General features: G+C 41.2%; 1 protein-coding gene across 1 annotated transcript; it reads left to right on the plus strand.

Moving 5' to 3' along the window:
* Nucleotides 1-6,708: 6,708 nt before the first annotated feature.
* On the plus strand, nucleotides 6,709-7,203 carry LOC141660975 (uncharacterized). Its single transcript, XM_074467950.1, has one exon. The coding sequence runs from the start codon at nucleotides 6,709-6,711 to the stop codon at nucleotides 7,201-7,203; it is 495 nt and encodes a 164-aa protein (XP_074324051.1).
* The last annotated feature ends 6,066 nt before the right edge of the window (nucleotides 7,204-13,269 follow it).

The raw sequence follows: 13,269 nt of genomic DNA on the forward strand, positions 1-13,269 counted from the left end.
TCGGATCCACAATCCAATCTCTAATTAGTAATAAAACATCATCGCGTTGTTGCTCCTCAACCTCAGGGTTCGGAGTCCCGCTACCATATACGATAACGAACTACGCTTCTATCACGATATTTATAAGGGTTCCCATAAGGGTTTTAACTGTCAGTACTACGTTAGGTAGCCCGACTATGAACTTGGCAAGAGTTTTTATTATCTTAGTGAACTTATTATCTTAACGTCACATCATCTCTGAGGTTTATAACGCTTAGCTCTGATACCATTTCTGTAACACCCCCAAATCCGGGGTCGGGGATCCGGGTTGTCACGAGTTCCATTTCCCTTAATAACACCCAATCTTAATAAATAATCAACTATTATGTACTGTGACCCCACAATAAATACACACACCACAAGTTATAGTCTCAGAGATGAATATCCAAAAATAATCACAAGTCGTTTTATTCCACAATTATATGCCAATACACCTTAAAAAGGTTTCTGAATAAATGTACATTTCTTTGCCATTATTACAATTGATAAAGATACATAAGTCTGGTACATCAAAAGTTGAAAGCCTAGCCTATTGGTAGTTCCTACCTCAGCTACAGTGACATCAACGCCTATAGGAAACTGCGGAACGTTTCCTAATCGCTTGCGAATCGGGAGCTTGGTTCTGTTCATCTTTTCTATCTGTTGTTGTGTGATGAAAGAAGAAAGCAAGGGTGAGCAGCAAGCCCACCAAAATAATATGCATAATGATTAACAATATATGAGCCTTCTCATAGTACTCATGAAAGTCTTGGTCAAAAGAAATGAACCAAGTTTGATATCTTAATGCGATGAAGTCGCAAAATATTCAGTATATGTACATATATACTTTTCACAATCTTTGAAATCCTCTGACGTGTATAATATTCACAGAGTTCCAGTTTATAACAGTATAAAAATATCGTTGCAAGGTGATCTCATATATCTAACCTTGTCTCAACGTTTTCCGAAAATCTTTGACACGCACAAGATAATCATTTACTAGATATAAGTTTAAAAGATGAAGTTACAAGATACTCCAATTTACTTATATCTTTTCCGAATACTACTTGAACTACCACCATTCAATGTATAAATAGTTCCTCCCATAGATTAAGCTACAATACAAAACTAGTATAGAATCAATCTTTAAAATATCATCAAAATAAAATGAAGTTACGAGATACTTCATTTGATGCAAACATCATTTTGAAAACTCAACCCTGCCAACACTCAACAATCGCCCAACCGTAGCCTTTCTATCAAAGTGCTCTGGGTAGTGTTGCAGAAATATCCAATTGGATGATGAACTCATTACGGGAGTTTGCCACGCTAGGAAGACCAATTACGATGATCAGTCGTAGTAGTGCAACCCCACCATTTTCTACATGTAGAGGAGAACCTGTCGGATTTACTTGTCAACCGAACACTGGACTCCTAAGGAATGTACCGTCTTAGCGGAACTTCCAGGCCATTTGGGCCAATATAATAAGGCTGGGCCGGCGCCACTCGACCACTTACGCCACTCCTAGTTCAGATGAAATCCATGACTCTGAAACGTAAAGCTCGTCCCCCCTTTCCCCAAGTAGAAACTTGTTGATACGGCTCCACCAAGAAGTCGTATCTAGTTGGAAAGGAAAACTCACCAATATTTCCCAGGCGATGCCTGTTAATGGATTAACTTGTTCCAAGAATTTTACTTCCCGAGTGTTGGGTAAGTAATCAAAAACTCTTTTATCAAAACAACAACCTTGTTGCGAATATAAACACACCAAAGAGCCGGATCCCTCAGGTTTTGAGCGAGTATACAAGTTCCCTTCAAAAAGGAAGATCTTAAATTTGAAAATGAGTTTTGGGATCCGCTCTAACTTTTAAAAATCATTTTGAAGACTCGCAAAACATTTTTAAGAATGTTCGGAGTGCTGCTGATTTAATAAAATAAATCAGGCCCAATATATAAAAAAAATATCTGAATATTATTATTTAAATAATATTCCCATAAAGAATAATCTTTATAAAAATAATTGAAGTAGATGTTGTAAAACTTATACTTGAAATGACTATTAAATAACCAACGATATACTTATACGAAAGTAATATCTTTATTTGAATAATCAAAAATAAGTTTGATTATCGACACCTTATTCTTTAATAAAATAAAGAATATATTTCAGTAAATAATCGGAGTCATAGGTCCTCAAATGAATATTCAAATAATATTCAATAAATAATATAAAGTGAGTCATAAGTCCTCGAATGAATATTCAAGTAATATTCATTAAATAATATAAAGGAGTCATAAATCCTCGAATGAATATTCAAGTAATATTCATTATATAAAATAAAAGGAGTCATAAATCCTCAAATGAATATTCAAGTAATATTCATTAAATAAAATAAAAGGAGTCATAAATCCTCGAATGAATATTCAAGTAATATTCATTAAATAATATAAAGTTATCGAATAAACCTTATTCGATTAATAGTTTTTAAAAACCATATCAATATCAATATATATATATATATATATCATATACTCGGGAACATCTACTCCCGGTTTTAGAAAAGGGTTCACCTTTGGGTCCCCTATACTCAGGGTATACGCCACTACTGCTTATCTCTAGCATAGGTATTATGCAACTAATAAGCATTTGAACCAACAGATATATAAATCAAGAATACGAAACAGGCATGCATATATACCATATCACATGCTACAATATATCGCAAGAATTTGCTAATAACAAATATGCATTTATCGCAAGATCATTCATATACACATATACATCACAACAACAGTTATACGGGTAGAAAACTTGCATGAGTGCTCCCGGACAGGCTTAAGCTTAGAGTGGGTCCGATAACCTATGAAGAACAACATAAGTCGGAATTAGACCCCGGTCGCTTAAGAAACTAGACTTCAACCATTTAGAGTCCTAATGTTCCCTTTCGCGCTTAACGATTCACTTAAGTCGCTCGAGTACCCTTGGCTCCACCATTTTTAATAAATTAACCATTACGAGTTTTAAGGCGATTCTTTCGCAAGTGTCTTACCAACTGCCTATTACACCTTACATAAATATTTCATACTTCAATTAGTCCTTTAAGGTTTTTAACCTATGTTTCAAAGTAAGGCGAGGGGTAATGATTCGTTCGCGAAACGTCATTACTTAAAACGGCCGTTTCTCCTAAACCGTACATCGGAATCAAACGAACCACGTATCAAAACGAAGCTCGTAACATGAAATATCTAAACATGGCAATGGTAAAAACCTAGCAGGGAGTTCTCAGGTCCTAATGTTCTGAACAAAAGCAGTCTAAAGTAAATCGGACATTACGACGGCTATGTTTACGCGATTTCCCAATTTTATACCATTCCAATTCAACCACCAATCAATCCCAATCCATCCATACAACCAAAATCCATACTCACTACATCATAACAGCCCCAATCAACTCAACATTAACAATTTAGACTTAATCTTAAACTTGAATTTAAACTATACTTAAGTCCTTTAACCAAACCATAAGATTTCAACCTTCAATTCACTACCATTCCAACCCAAACTCTAAACCAACAAGCATCAAGCTACTCTTTAACATAACTATCAAAATCATCCTAATATACAAAGTAAAGCTAGGGTTTGGAGATTTTTTACCTTCCTTGAAGCTTTTAATCAATGAAAGATCCTTGGAATGCCCATGGAAGCCTTGATCTATGCTTAAGCTACCTTGAACTTTCATAAAAAAATCAAGAAAACCAAAGTTATTTCTTGAAGGTTACTATTCACCATCTTCTTCCTTGATTTATTGGAAGAGATTGTGAAGGAATTAGAAGCTTAAACTTATAGGATATCCATATCTATGTACAAGGAACCTTAGATAATTACCTTGTGATTTAACAATGCTTGGAACTTGATTTTTGATTTTTCTTCCTTTGAAAAGAAGAAAAAGCCGAGAGCAATATTGAAGGAATGAAATAATTTTGTGTTTGCTTTGATTTCTTTTGGCTAGCTTGGTTGTTTTTGATTTGTTTTTGGGTAATTACCTTTCTAACCTTGACTTTGTGTGGTTTTAAATCAACCACATCTCCTTCCCCTTATGTCATGCTTATGTCATGCTTATGATGTCATTATCCCTTACTTGCCCTCTTCTTATTGGTTGGATGACCTCATCATCCCTAACCTCCTTGATTAACTTCCTAATTGTTTGCCTAATGACCGCTGATCTGTTATACGTTTCGCTTAACTTTCGTTTTTGTTTATCGTTTGAGGGATCATACCCGGGATCTTATTACTTGGGTTTCCTTAACCTTTCTCAATACATTATATTCCTTTTATGATTCTCTCTTATAATCCTTTAATTTAAATCCTTTTTATCCTGTTACCTTATACTCAATTCTTTCCGTATCTAGTGGATTTCCGGGAAAAATCAAAGTGTTCGAAATTGGATTATGACGATCTTTACATACACTTATATGTCATATAGAGTACCAATAAAATCTCAGAATATCCATAAAAGAACCCCTACATAGTGTGGCATTAAAAGTTTTCTCATTCAGCATAATCTGCAAAATTACTATTCATAAGGGTTTCAAAAATTCCTAAAAATTGGGGTTATTACAACCCACTCTATGGCTTCGGCCACAACTTAGTCCCGATCCAAGGAACTTTGTATCTGCCAGTCATTTTTGGATCTGTTCCTAACCAAGTGACTCATGTCATCAAATTTTATGTGATCAATGCTCCTTCTTCATACAACGGAATCATTGGCAGATCAGCTCTAACCATGATGCAAGCAATAACTTCAATCTCTCATCTCAAGATCAAATTCCCAACCCCAACAGGAGTCGGAGAGATTAAAGGAGACTATGGAGTCGCTGAAACATGCTACAACCAGGGGTTAGTTATGGCAGAAACCCATCAAGATAACAAGAGGAAGGCTACGGTCCTCCGCAAGTAACAAAGCATGAAGAAGCACCGACCCCGGACAAGGGAAGAAGCAAACAAAACAAGTCCAGAAGAACTGGCAGGCAACCAAGTCATGGTACTAGACAAGACAAGTCGAGTCCTAGACTAACCTTGTTCTACCATGCAAGCAACCAAAGAACCTGAACAAGCAAACACCTATCTGAAGAAGAACTCTGAAGCCCGAATTCATCAAATGGTTTCAAACAATGAACAAGCAAAAATCGAGGCCGCAGTCGAAACAGAAGAAGTCGAAGTAGATGAAAATAATTCTAGCAAAAAAGTGAAGGTTGGGTCAGGACTCGAGGAGTCCTTCAAGGAGAGATTAGTATCCCTGCTCCGGGAGTACAAAGATGTTTTTGCCTGGAGTCCAAGGGACATGCCAGGACTATATGAGTCCATAGTAATGCACAACTTAGATGTCAACCCCGGCAGGAAACCAGTAAAATAGAAGAGAAGAAACTTTGCTCCGGAGAGGCAAAGAGCCATTGACGAAGAAGTAGAAAAGCTACTCAAAGCAGGAATCATCAAGGAAATCAAATATCCGGAGTGGCTAGCTAATGTGGTCATGGTTAAGAAGTCCAACGACAAATGGAGAATGTGTGTGGACTACACTGACCTAAATGACGCATGCCAGAAGGACCCGTATCCTCTTCCAAACATTGATCAACTGATAGATGCCACTTCAGGGCATGCCATGCTAATTTTCATGGATGCCTTCTCCGGATACAACCAGATAAAGATGAACCCAAAGGACATTCCTAAGACAGCATTCATAACTCACAGAGCAGTCTACGCTTATGTGATGCTACCCTTCGGGCTTACCAGCGCAGGATCCACTTACCAAAGAGCAATGAACAAGATATTCGAGTCCCAGATTGGGAGGAATTTGGAGTGCTATGTCGATGACATGATTTCCAAATCAACAACTATACCAGGGCATGTGGAAGATCTGAAGGAATGCTTTGAAAACCTAAGGAAGAACCAGCTCAAGCTAAATCCGGAGAAATGCACCTTCGGAGTAGGAGCAGGCAAGTTCCTAGGATTCATGATCAGCAACAGAGGCATAGAAACCAATCCGGAGAAAATAAAAGCAATCCAGGAGATGAAAGCCCCCAGGACCCAAAAAGATGTGCAGAAGCTAGCAGGATCACTAGCTGCACTCAGGAGATTTGTCTCAAAACTAGCAGAGAGGTGCCTACCCTTCTTTGATTTACTCAAAGGAGCAACCAACAAGAAAGAGGTAAACTGGAATCCGGAGTGCCAGAAAGCATTCGAGGAAATCAAGTCCTACCTCTCTCAGCCACCAGTCCTAACTAAAGCTAAGCCAGGAGAGCCTCTCTACTTATACTTGTCAGCAGGAGCACAAGCCGTAGGAGCTGCCCTAATCAGGGAAGAGGATGGAACACAGCAACCAGTCTACTATGTAAGCCAAGTCTTAAAAGATGCAGAAACAAGATACCCAAGATTGGAGAAGTTTGCCTTCGCTTTGGTTACAACCTCAAGGAAACTCAGGCACTACTTCCAAGGGAGGGAGATCAGAGTAGTGACAAATTAACCACTAAGGAAAATAATCCACAAGCCAGATATCTCGGGAAGACTTATCAATTGGGCTGTGGAATTGAGCCAATTCAACTTAAGCTTCATTCCCAGGACTGCAATCAAAGCTCAAGCTCTTGCAGATTTCATAATCGAATGCAACTTCCCAGAAGAAGACCAAGAACCAATGGACATGGATCGGGAGCCAAAAAAGGAAATTAGTCCGGGAGCCTGGGCCTTAAAGGTAGACGGTTCTTCAACAAGCGAGAGGTCAGGAGCCGGACTCATACTCAGGAGTCCAGAAGGATTCAAGATTCAGACAGCTATATCCTTCAGCTTCCCAGCAACAAACAATCAAGCAGAATATGAGGCGTTGATCGCAGGACTAAAGCTCTCCCGGACTCTAAGGGTCCAGGACTTAAAAATCTACACCGACTCCCAAATAGTGGTCAGGCAAACAAATGGAGAATACATAGCAAAGAACCCTACTCTGGAGAAGTACCAAGCACTGGTTCAGAGCTACTTAGCTTCAATCCCAAGCCACCAAGTCCTTCAGATATGCCGAAAAGAAAACGAAGAAGCGGATATCCTATCCAAATTAGTCCGCAATTCATCAGATCTGGACTGCTCAGTCTACTTCGAAGAACTCCACAAACCATCCATTGAATCCGGAGAGGTCTAGGAAATAGAAAGCACTCAAAACTGGATGACTCCCTTCATAAACTACTTGGACAAAGGGGAGCTCCCAGAAGACAAAGGAAAAGCTCAAAGATTGAAAGCAAAAGTAGCAAAGTTCTTCCTCGAAGAAGGAGTACTCTACCGCAGGACCTTCTCATCTCCTATCCCGAAATGCATTGGCCCAGAAGAAGCAAAATACTGCTTGGCAGAAGTGCATGAAGGAATATGTGGAGACCACATATCTGCAAAAGCCCTAGCTCATAAGATCATAAGACAAGGCTACTACTGGCCAACAATTCATCAGGATGCAATAGAATTCGTCAAGAAGTGCAAGGAATGCCAGCTCTTCAGCAATGTGTCCCGGATAAGCCCAGTCCTACCATCCTCAGTTCTGTCACCTATCCCCTTCGTTGTTTGGGGTATTGATATCATGGGACCCTTCCCTCGAGAAAAAGGAGACCTCGGATACCTACTAGTCTCTATCGACTACAAGACAAAATGGGTTGAAGCAAAAGCAATGAGGACAATCAATCAGCAAGACTGCATAAAGTTTAAGGACAACATTTTGATGAGGTTCGGGATACCACGAGTCCTAGTATCAGACAATGGACCTCAATTCATTGGATCAGAGTTCGAGTCCTACCTTCAGGAGCGCGGGATCAAGCACACAAAATTATCAGTGGCATATCCCCAAGGAAATGGCCAAGTAGAAGTAACCAACAGAATCCTGCTCCGAGGTATCGAGAAAAGACTCAAAGAAAGCAAAAGCAAGTGGCCAGAAGAACTACCAAGCGTACTTTGGTCCTACAGGACAAACCCAAGGACAAGCACCGGAGAAACTCCATTCAAACTAGCTTATGGAACAGAAGCAATGCTGCCTATTGAAGTGGGCTCTCCTTCCCATAGAGCAATAAACTTTGAAAAAGAAGCAAATGAAGAAGGACTCAAAACAAACATGGAGCTAATTGATGAGGTCCGGGACCAAGCTGTAGAAAGGATGGAAAAATACAAGGAGAAAACAAGAGAGCACTTCAGTAAGAAGTCAAGAGTCAAAAACTTCCAAGTTGGAGACTTAGTCCTTCGAGACACTGAAGCATCAGATCCTACAAACACCGGAAAGTTAATGCCCAAATGGGAAGGACCATACAAGATCAAAGAAGTCCTCAGGCCAGGAACCTACAAGCTCTTGAACATGGATGCCTCAGAAGTCCCAAACACTTGGCATAGACTAAGGCTAGGGAAATTCTACCTGTAGTAAAGCAAACAAAGCAACCAAAAAACTTGTAGCCAATATTGGCAAGCAACCAAAATGTTTCTCCTTCTATATTGTACGAATGATCAATGAAAAGCTTTCTCTTTAACTTGCATGTTTTTCAAAAGCCATCACTAGTCCGGACAAGCTATTAGTCAGGACTAGAGCAACCAATTTTTACTTAGAATTAATTTTCTAACTAAAAGCAGCCACTAGTCTGGACAAGCTATTAGTCAGGACTAGAGCAACCAATTTTTACTTAGAATTAATTTTCTAACTTAAAGCAACCACTAGTCCGGACAAGCTATTAGTCAGGACTAGAGCAACCAACTTTGACTTAGAATTAATTTTCTAACTTAAAGCAGCCACTAGTCCGGACAAGCTATTAGTCAGGACTAGAGCAACCAACTTTTACTTAGAATTAATTTTCTAACTAAAAGCAGCCATTAGTCTGGACAAGCTATCAGTCAGGACTAGAGCAACCACTTTTACTTAGAATTAATTTTCTAACTAAAAGCAACCACTAGTCCGGACAAGAAGATTAGTCAGGACTAGACCAACAAATTTTACTTGGAAAAATATTCTAAGGCAAAAACAAACTACAGAAACAGAGTAAAATAACAACAAGGAAAGCAATCATTACAAATTCACCGGACTCAACCGAGTCCGGAGCAAAGTACGAATATTACATGAATCAAACGTATCAAAAAGTCTTAAACAAATAGCAAGTCCATAAAAAATAAAGTCAAGAGTCCGGAGCACTGGGGGGAATGAAACTGGGACAGGGGCCGTCAAATGGCTCCGGTTCCCCCAATCCGAGCTCAATGTCTTCCTTGGCCTTGATAAACTCGGAGACGAAGCTATCCCAATCGGCCTCCGGATTAGTCTTGATGTGTCGCTCAGCAACCAGCCAGCAGCGAGCTATCTCTGGAGTACCAGCATTGGCAAGGGCCCTATCGTAATCCTCAGATCTTTTAAATTCATCTATAACCTCAGCCTCCGGACGAACATCAGACATTTGCCTCCGGAGCTCAGCCAATTCAGATTTTAAGTCAGAAACCTCCTTCTCAGCATTATCAGCCCGAATAGTCACTTCATTCAAATGCTTATTTAACCCGGACAAAGAATTATCTTTCACGATGATTTGGTCCCGGAGCCGGCTAATCTCAACATTCTTATCACCAACAGAATTCCGGAGACCTTTGAGCTCATTGTAGGCAAGAGAAGCTGAACCAACCATATACCCACCAAGCTGCAAAAAATAGAGGTACTTAAAAAATATTCTAAGGCAGATCAAAGAAACAAGAAATTAACAGAAAGCAGAAGTACCTGACCCCAAAGCCGGGAACACTCCTTCATAGTGGCGTCAAATCCGGACTCATTCATCTTCCTCCACTCAGTTTGAGTAGGAATCCCAGCCATGAAGCGAGCCACTTTCTCCTCCAGCCCCGGACCACCTTCATCCGGACCATCTTCATCCACAGCTTTTCCTTTACCAGCCCCGGACCCAGAGCCAGCTTCAAAATTTTCAGCCCTGGGAGGTTTCAACCCAAGAGTCCGGAGCCTCTTCCTCCTCCGCCCAGAATCAGCACTCGGAATCTCCCCAATAGGCCCAAGATCCTCAAGATTATCAAACTCATTTCCGATATCCAGCTCAACATTGTGCTCCAGAGTAGATTGGTTCACATGAACTTCAGGCTCCGGATTGGGGACGACATTGCTCTGAGATCCCTCCTCGGCCGAGGCGTTAGATCCGGAGCCACCAGCAGCATTCTTCTTTGGCAACTTGAAAGCCTTGCCCAGACCCTTCAACGCATCGCTGTATGCGGAAGACGACATGTCCGGATTATAATGAGGCAAACCTGCAAGAAACAAAGAAAAGATACAAGTCAAAAACAACAAACAAAAATAAAGGGAAGCAGATAAGAAACATATCAAAGTTCCGGACAAGAAAGAAAACTACTTATAGCCTAGCCTATGCAAAGTTCTATGATTCATAAAAGTATCTCGGGTCATCTGGAAACCCAGACATTCACAAAATGAAAAAATTAACCGGAGAGCATCACCCCGGAGCACATCCCTATGGAAGCGAGTCCGGACTCCTTCCGAAGCTATATGGGGGAGATAGTGCAAGTCCAAACCCCGGAGCATGATCAACTCCCCATTCCAAAACTCCAGCGAAGATTGCTGAATAACGGGCCTATAAGAACCACCATACCCACACTCCGGAGCCCGAAACCGAAGCTCATATAAAGGGAACTAGATGGACCGGACTAGGTGAAAGATGTGATGCCACAGCTTGAACGTGGGCTGAACTTTAAATTGATTGCAAGTGGCAATAAACCAAGTCATCCACTTTATTCCATTAGGCGTTATCTGCATTGGAGAGATCTTGTACACATACTTGTACAAATGCTTTAGAAACAAATGCCAGTGTGGATTCCATCCAGACCGGAGATGCTCCAGCCACACTGGAACGAAGCCATCAGCCGGCCTGTGATGAGCCCTCTCGTCCGGAGTCGGCCACCTCCACTCAATCCGGCGATCCAACTGAAAAGCAGCCCGGACCGCGGAATCCTGGGCTTCATTATCTAGCCCAGCATACTCATCCTTCAACTTATAGTGCTCCTTAACCACTATGCTGTTCGCAAACTTCCTATCAAACGCTTCCCTGTCGTAAGGTCCCGGACCAGCGTTTTGCTGTCTTGCATATCCGGACATAATGCTCCTAAAATAAAAACTGTTTTCTATCTCCTCGCTCTTAGTAATAAAATAACCCAAATTCTCCACCCACAAACCCTCCGGACTGCAGGGTACCTTTCTTGAAGATATTTTAGCAACTGTAAGCTTCGTTATTGCCTCAGAGTCCGAAGTGGAAGCCCTCTTCCCCATCTCGACCCGTTCAGAATCAGCAGAAGACTCAGAATCTGAACTAGATGGCCCCGGATAACAAGTTATGAAGGCCTTGGCAAAAGCTTTAGTCCGGACCATAAACCTAAAACAAGCGACAAAGGTTAGTCTAAAAATCCTACAGTTTATTTATCTTGAAAGCTACATGGTCCGGACTACCCTAGATTTAATTTTATTACACCTCAAAAGCAAACAGTCCAGAGAACCAAAAACCCGAAACCTAAAAGCTACTCCGGACTCTAAACTTTCCTATCAAACGCTTCCCTGTCGCAAGGTCCCGGACCAGCGTTTTGCTGTCTTGCATATCCGGACATAATGCTCCTAAAATAAAAACTGTTTTCTTTCTCCTCGCTCTTAGTAATAAAATAACCCAAATTCTCCACCCACAAACCCTCCGGACTGCAGGGTACCTTTCTTGAAGATATTTTAGCAACTGTAAGCTTCGTTATTGCCTCAGAGTCCGAAGTGGAAGCCCTCTTCCCCATCTCGACCCGTTCAGAATCAGCAGAAGACTCAGAATCTGAACTAGATGGCCCCGGATAACAAGTTATGAAGGCCTTGGCAAGAGCTTTAGTCCGGACCATAAGCCTAAAACAAGCGACAAAGGTTAGTCTAAAAATCTTACAGTTTATTTATCTTGAAAGCTACATGGTCTGGACTACCCTAGATTTAATTTTATTACACCTCAAAAGCAAACAGTCCAGAGAACCAAAAACCCGAAACCTAAAAGCTACTCCGGACTCTAAACTAGCCTAATCCCCGAACTCAAATGACACAATAACACGAAAAGCAGCAACCAATTACAAACTCCGAACCTTAGACTATTAGTCCGGACCGGGTATCCCAGCCCGGACCCTAACAAAAAACCCTAATTCCAGAAACACCATCAACAAGAATCAAAAACCAAAACAACACCAAAACTATATACATACACACATATATACAGAATTCAACGAGAACAAAACATAGCGAAACGAAAAACCCACAGAAACATAAACAAAATCAGCCAAACTAAACATTATTGAGGCAAATACAAAAGCAGGAAGCAAAACTCAATACAAACGAAGAGAACGTCACTTACAAGATCGAAATAACAGAGAGGTGGATGATGACCAAACAAACAGCAAGAAAAACTGGAGCTTCTCGAGAACAACGGCCGGAAAAATAAGTAGAGAAGAAAAGAGAAAGCAAGATCAGAGAAAAAGATAAAGTAAAAAGGAGACTAAAAGAGGGGGAGTACCTTTTATAGGCACGATGAAAACCTAACAACCGTGCCACGTGGCAACATCTGGAGCGTCCATCAAGACCGTAATAAATAAACCAATAATGAGGCACGTCTCTCCACATCCTTACAGCTGTAATAATTCAAATAATTGGGGGGGAAACGCCCAAAATCGTTTCAACTTCCAAGTCCGGACTCCCCCACTCAGCGCAATCCGGACTGGGGGGCAAGAAAAGCTCAACTCCTGACAAGGACAACCACCTTAGTCCTGATTCGCCGAACTCATCGCAATCCGGACTGGGGGGCGAGAAAAGCTCAACTCCTGCTAAGGACAACCACCTTAATCCTGATTAGCCGAACTCAGCGCAATCCGGACTGGGGGGGCGAGAAAAGCTCAACTCCTGACAAGGACAACCACCTTAGTCTTGATCCGCCGAACTCATCGCAATCCGGACTGGGGGGCAAGAAAAGCTCAACTCCTGACAAGGACAACCACCTTAGTCCTGATTCGCCGAACTCAGCGCAATCCGGACTGGGGGGCAAGAAAAGCCCAACTCCTGACAAGGAAAACCACCTTAGTCCTGATTAGCCGAACTCAGCCCAATCCAGACTGGGGGGCAAGAAAAGCTCAACTCCTGACAAGCACAACCACCTTAGTCCTGATTCGCCGAACTCAGCGCAATCCG

The sequence above is a fragment of the Apium graveolens genome, chromosome 5 (genome assembly GCF_009905375.1).
Source record: "Apium graveolens cultivar Ventura chromosome 5, ASM990537v1, whole genome shotgun sequence".
NCBI lineage: Eukaryota > Viridiplantae > Streptophyta > Magnoliopsida > Apiales > Apiaceae > Apium > Apium graveolens.

What these genes read in the sequence shown, in the direction of transcription:
- LOC141660975 (XM_074467950.1), top strand. Translation starts at nt 6,709, where the DNA reads ATGGACATGGATCGGGAGCCAAAAAAGGAAATTAGTCCGGGAGCCTGG.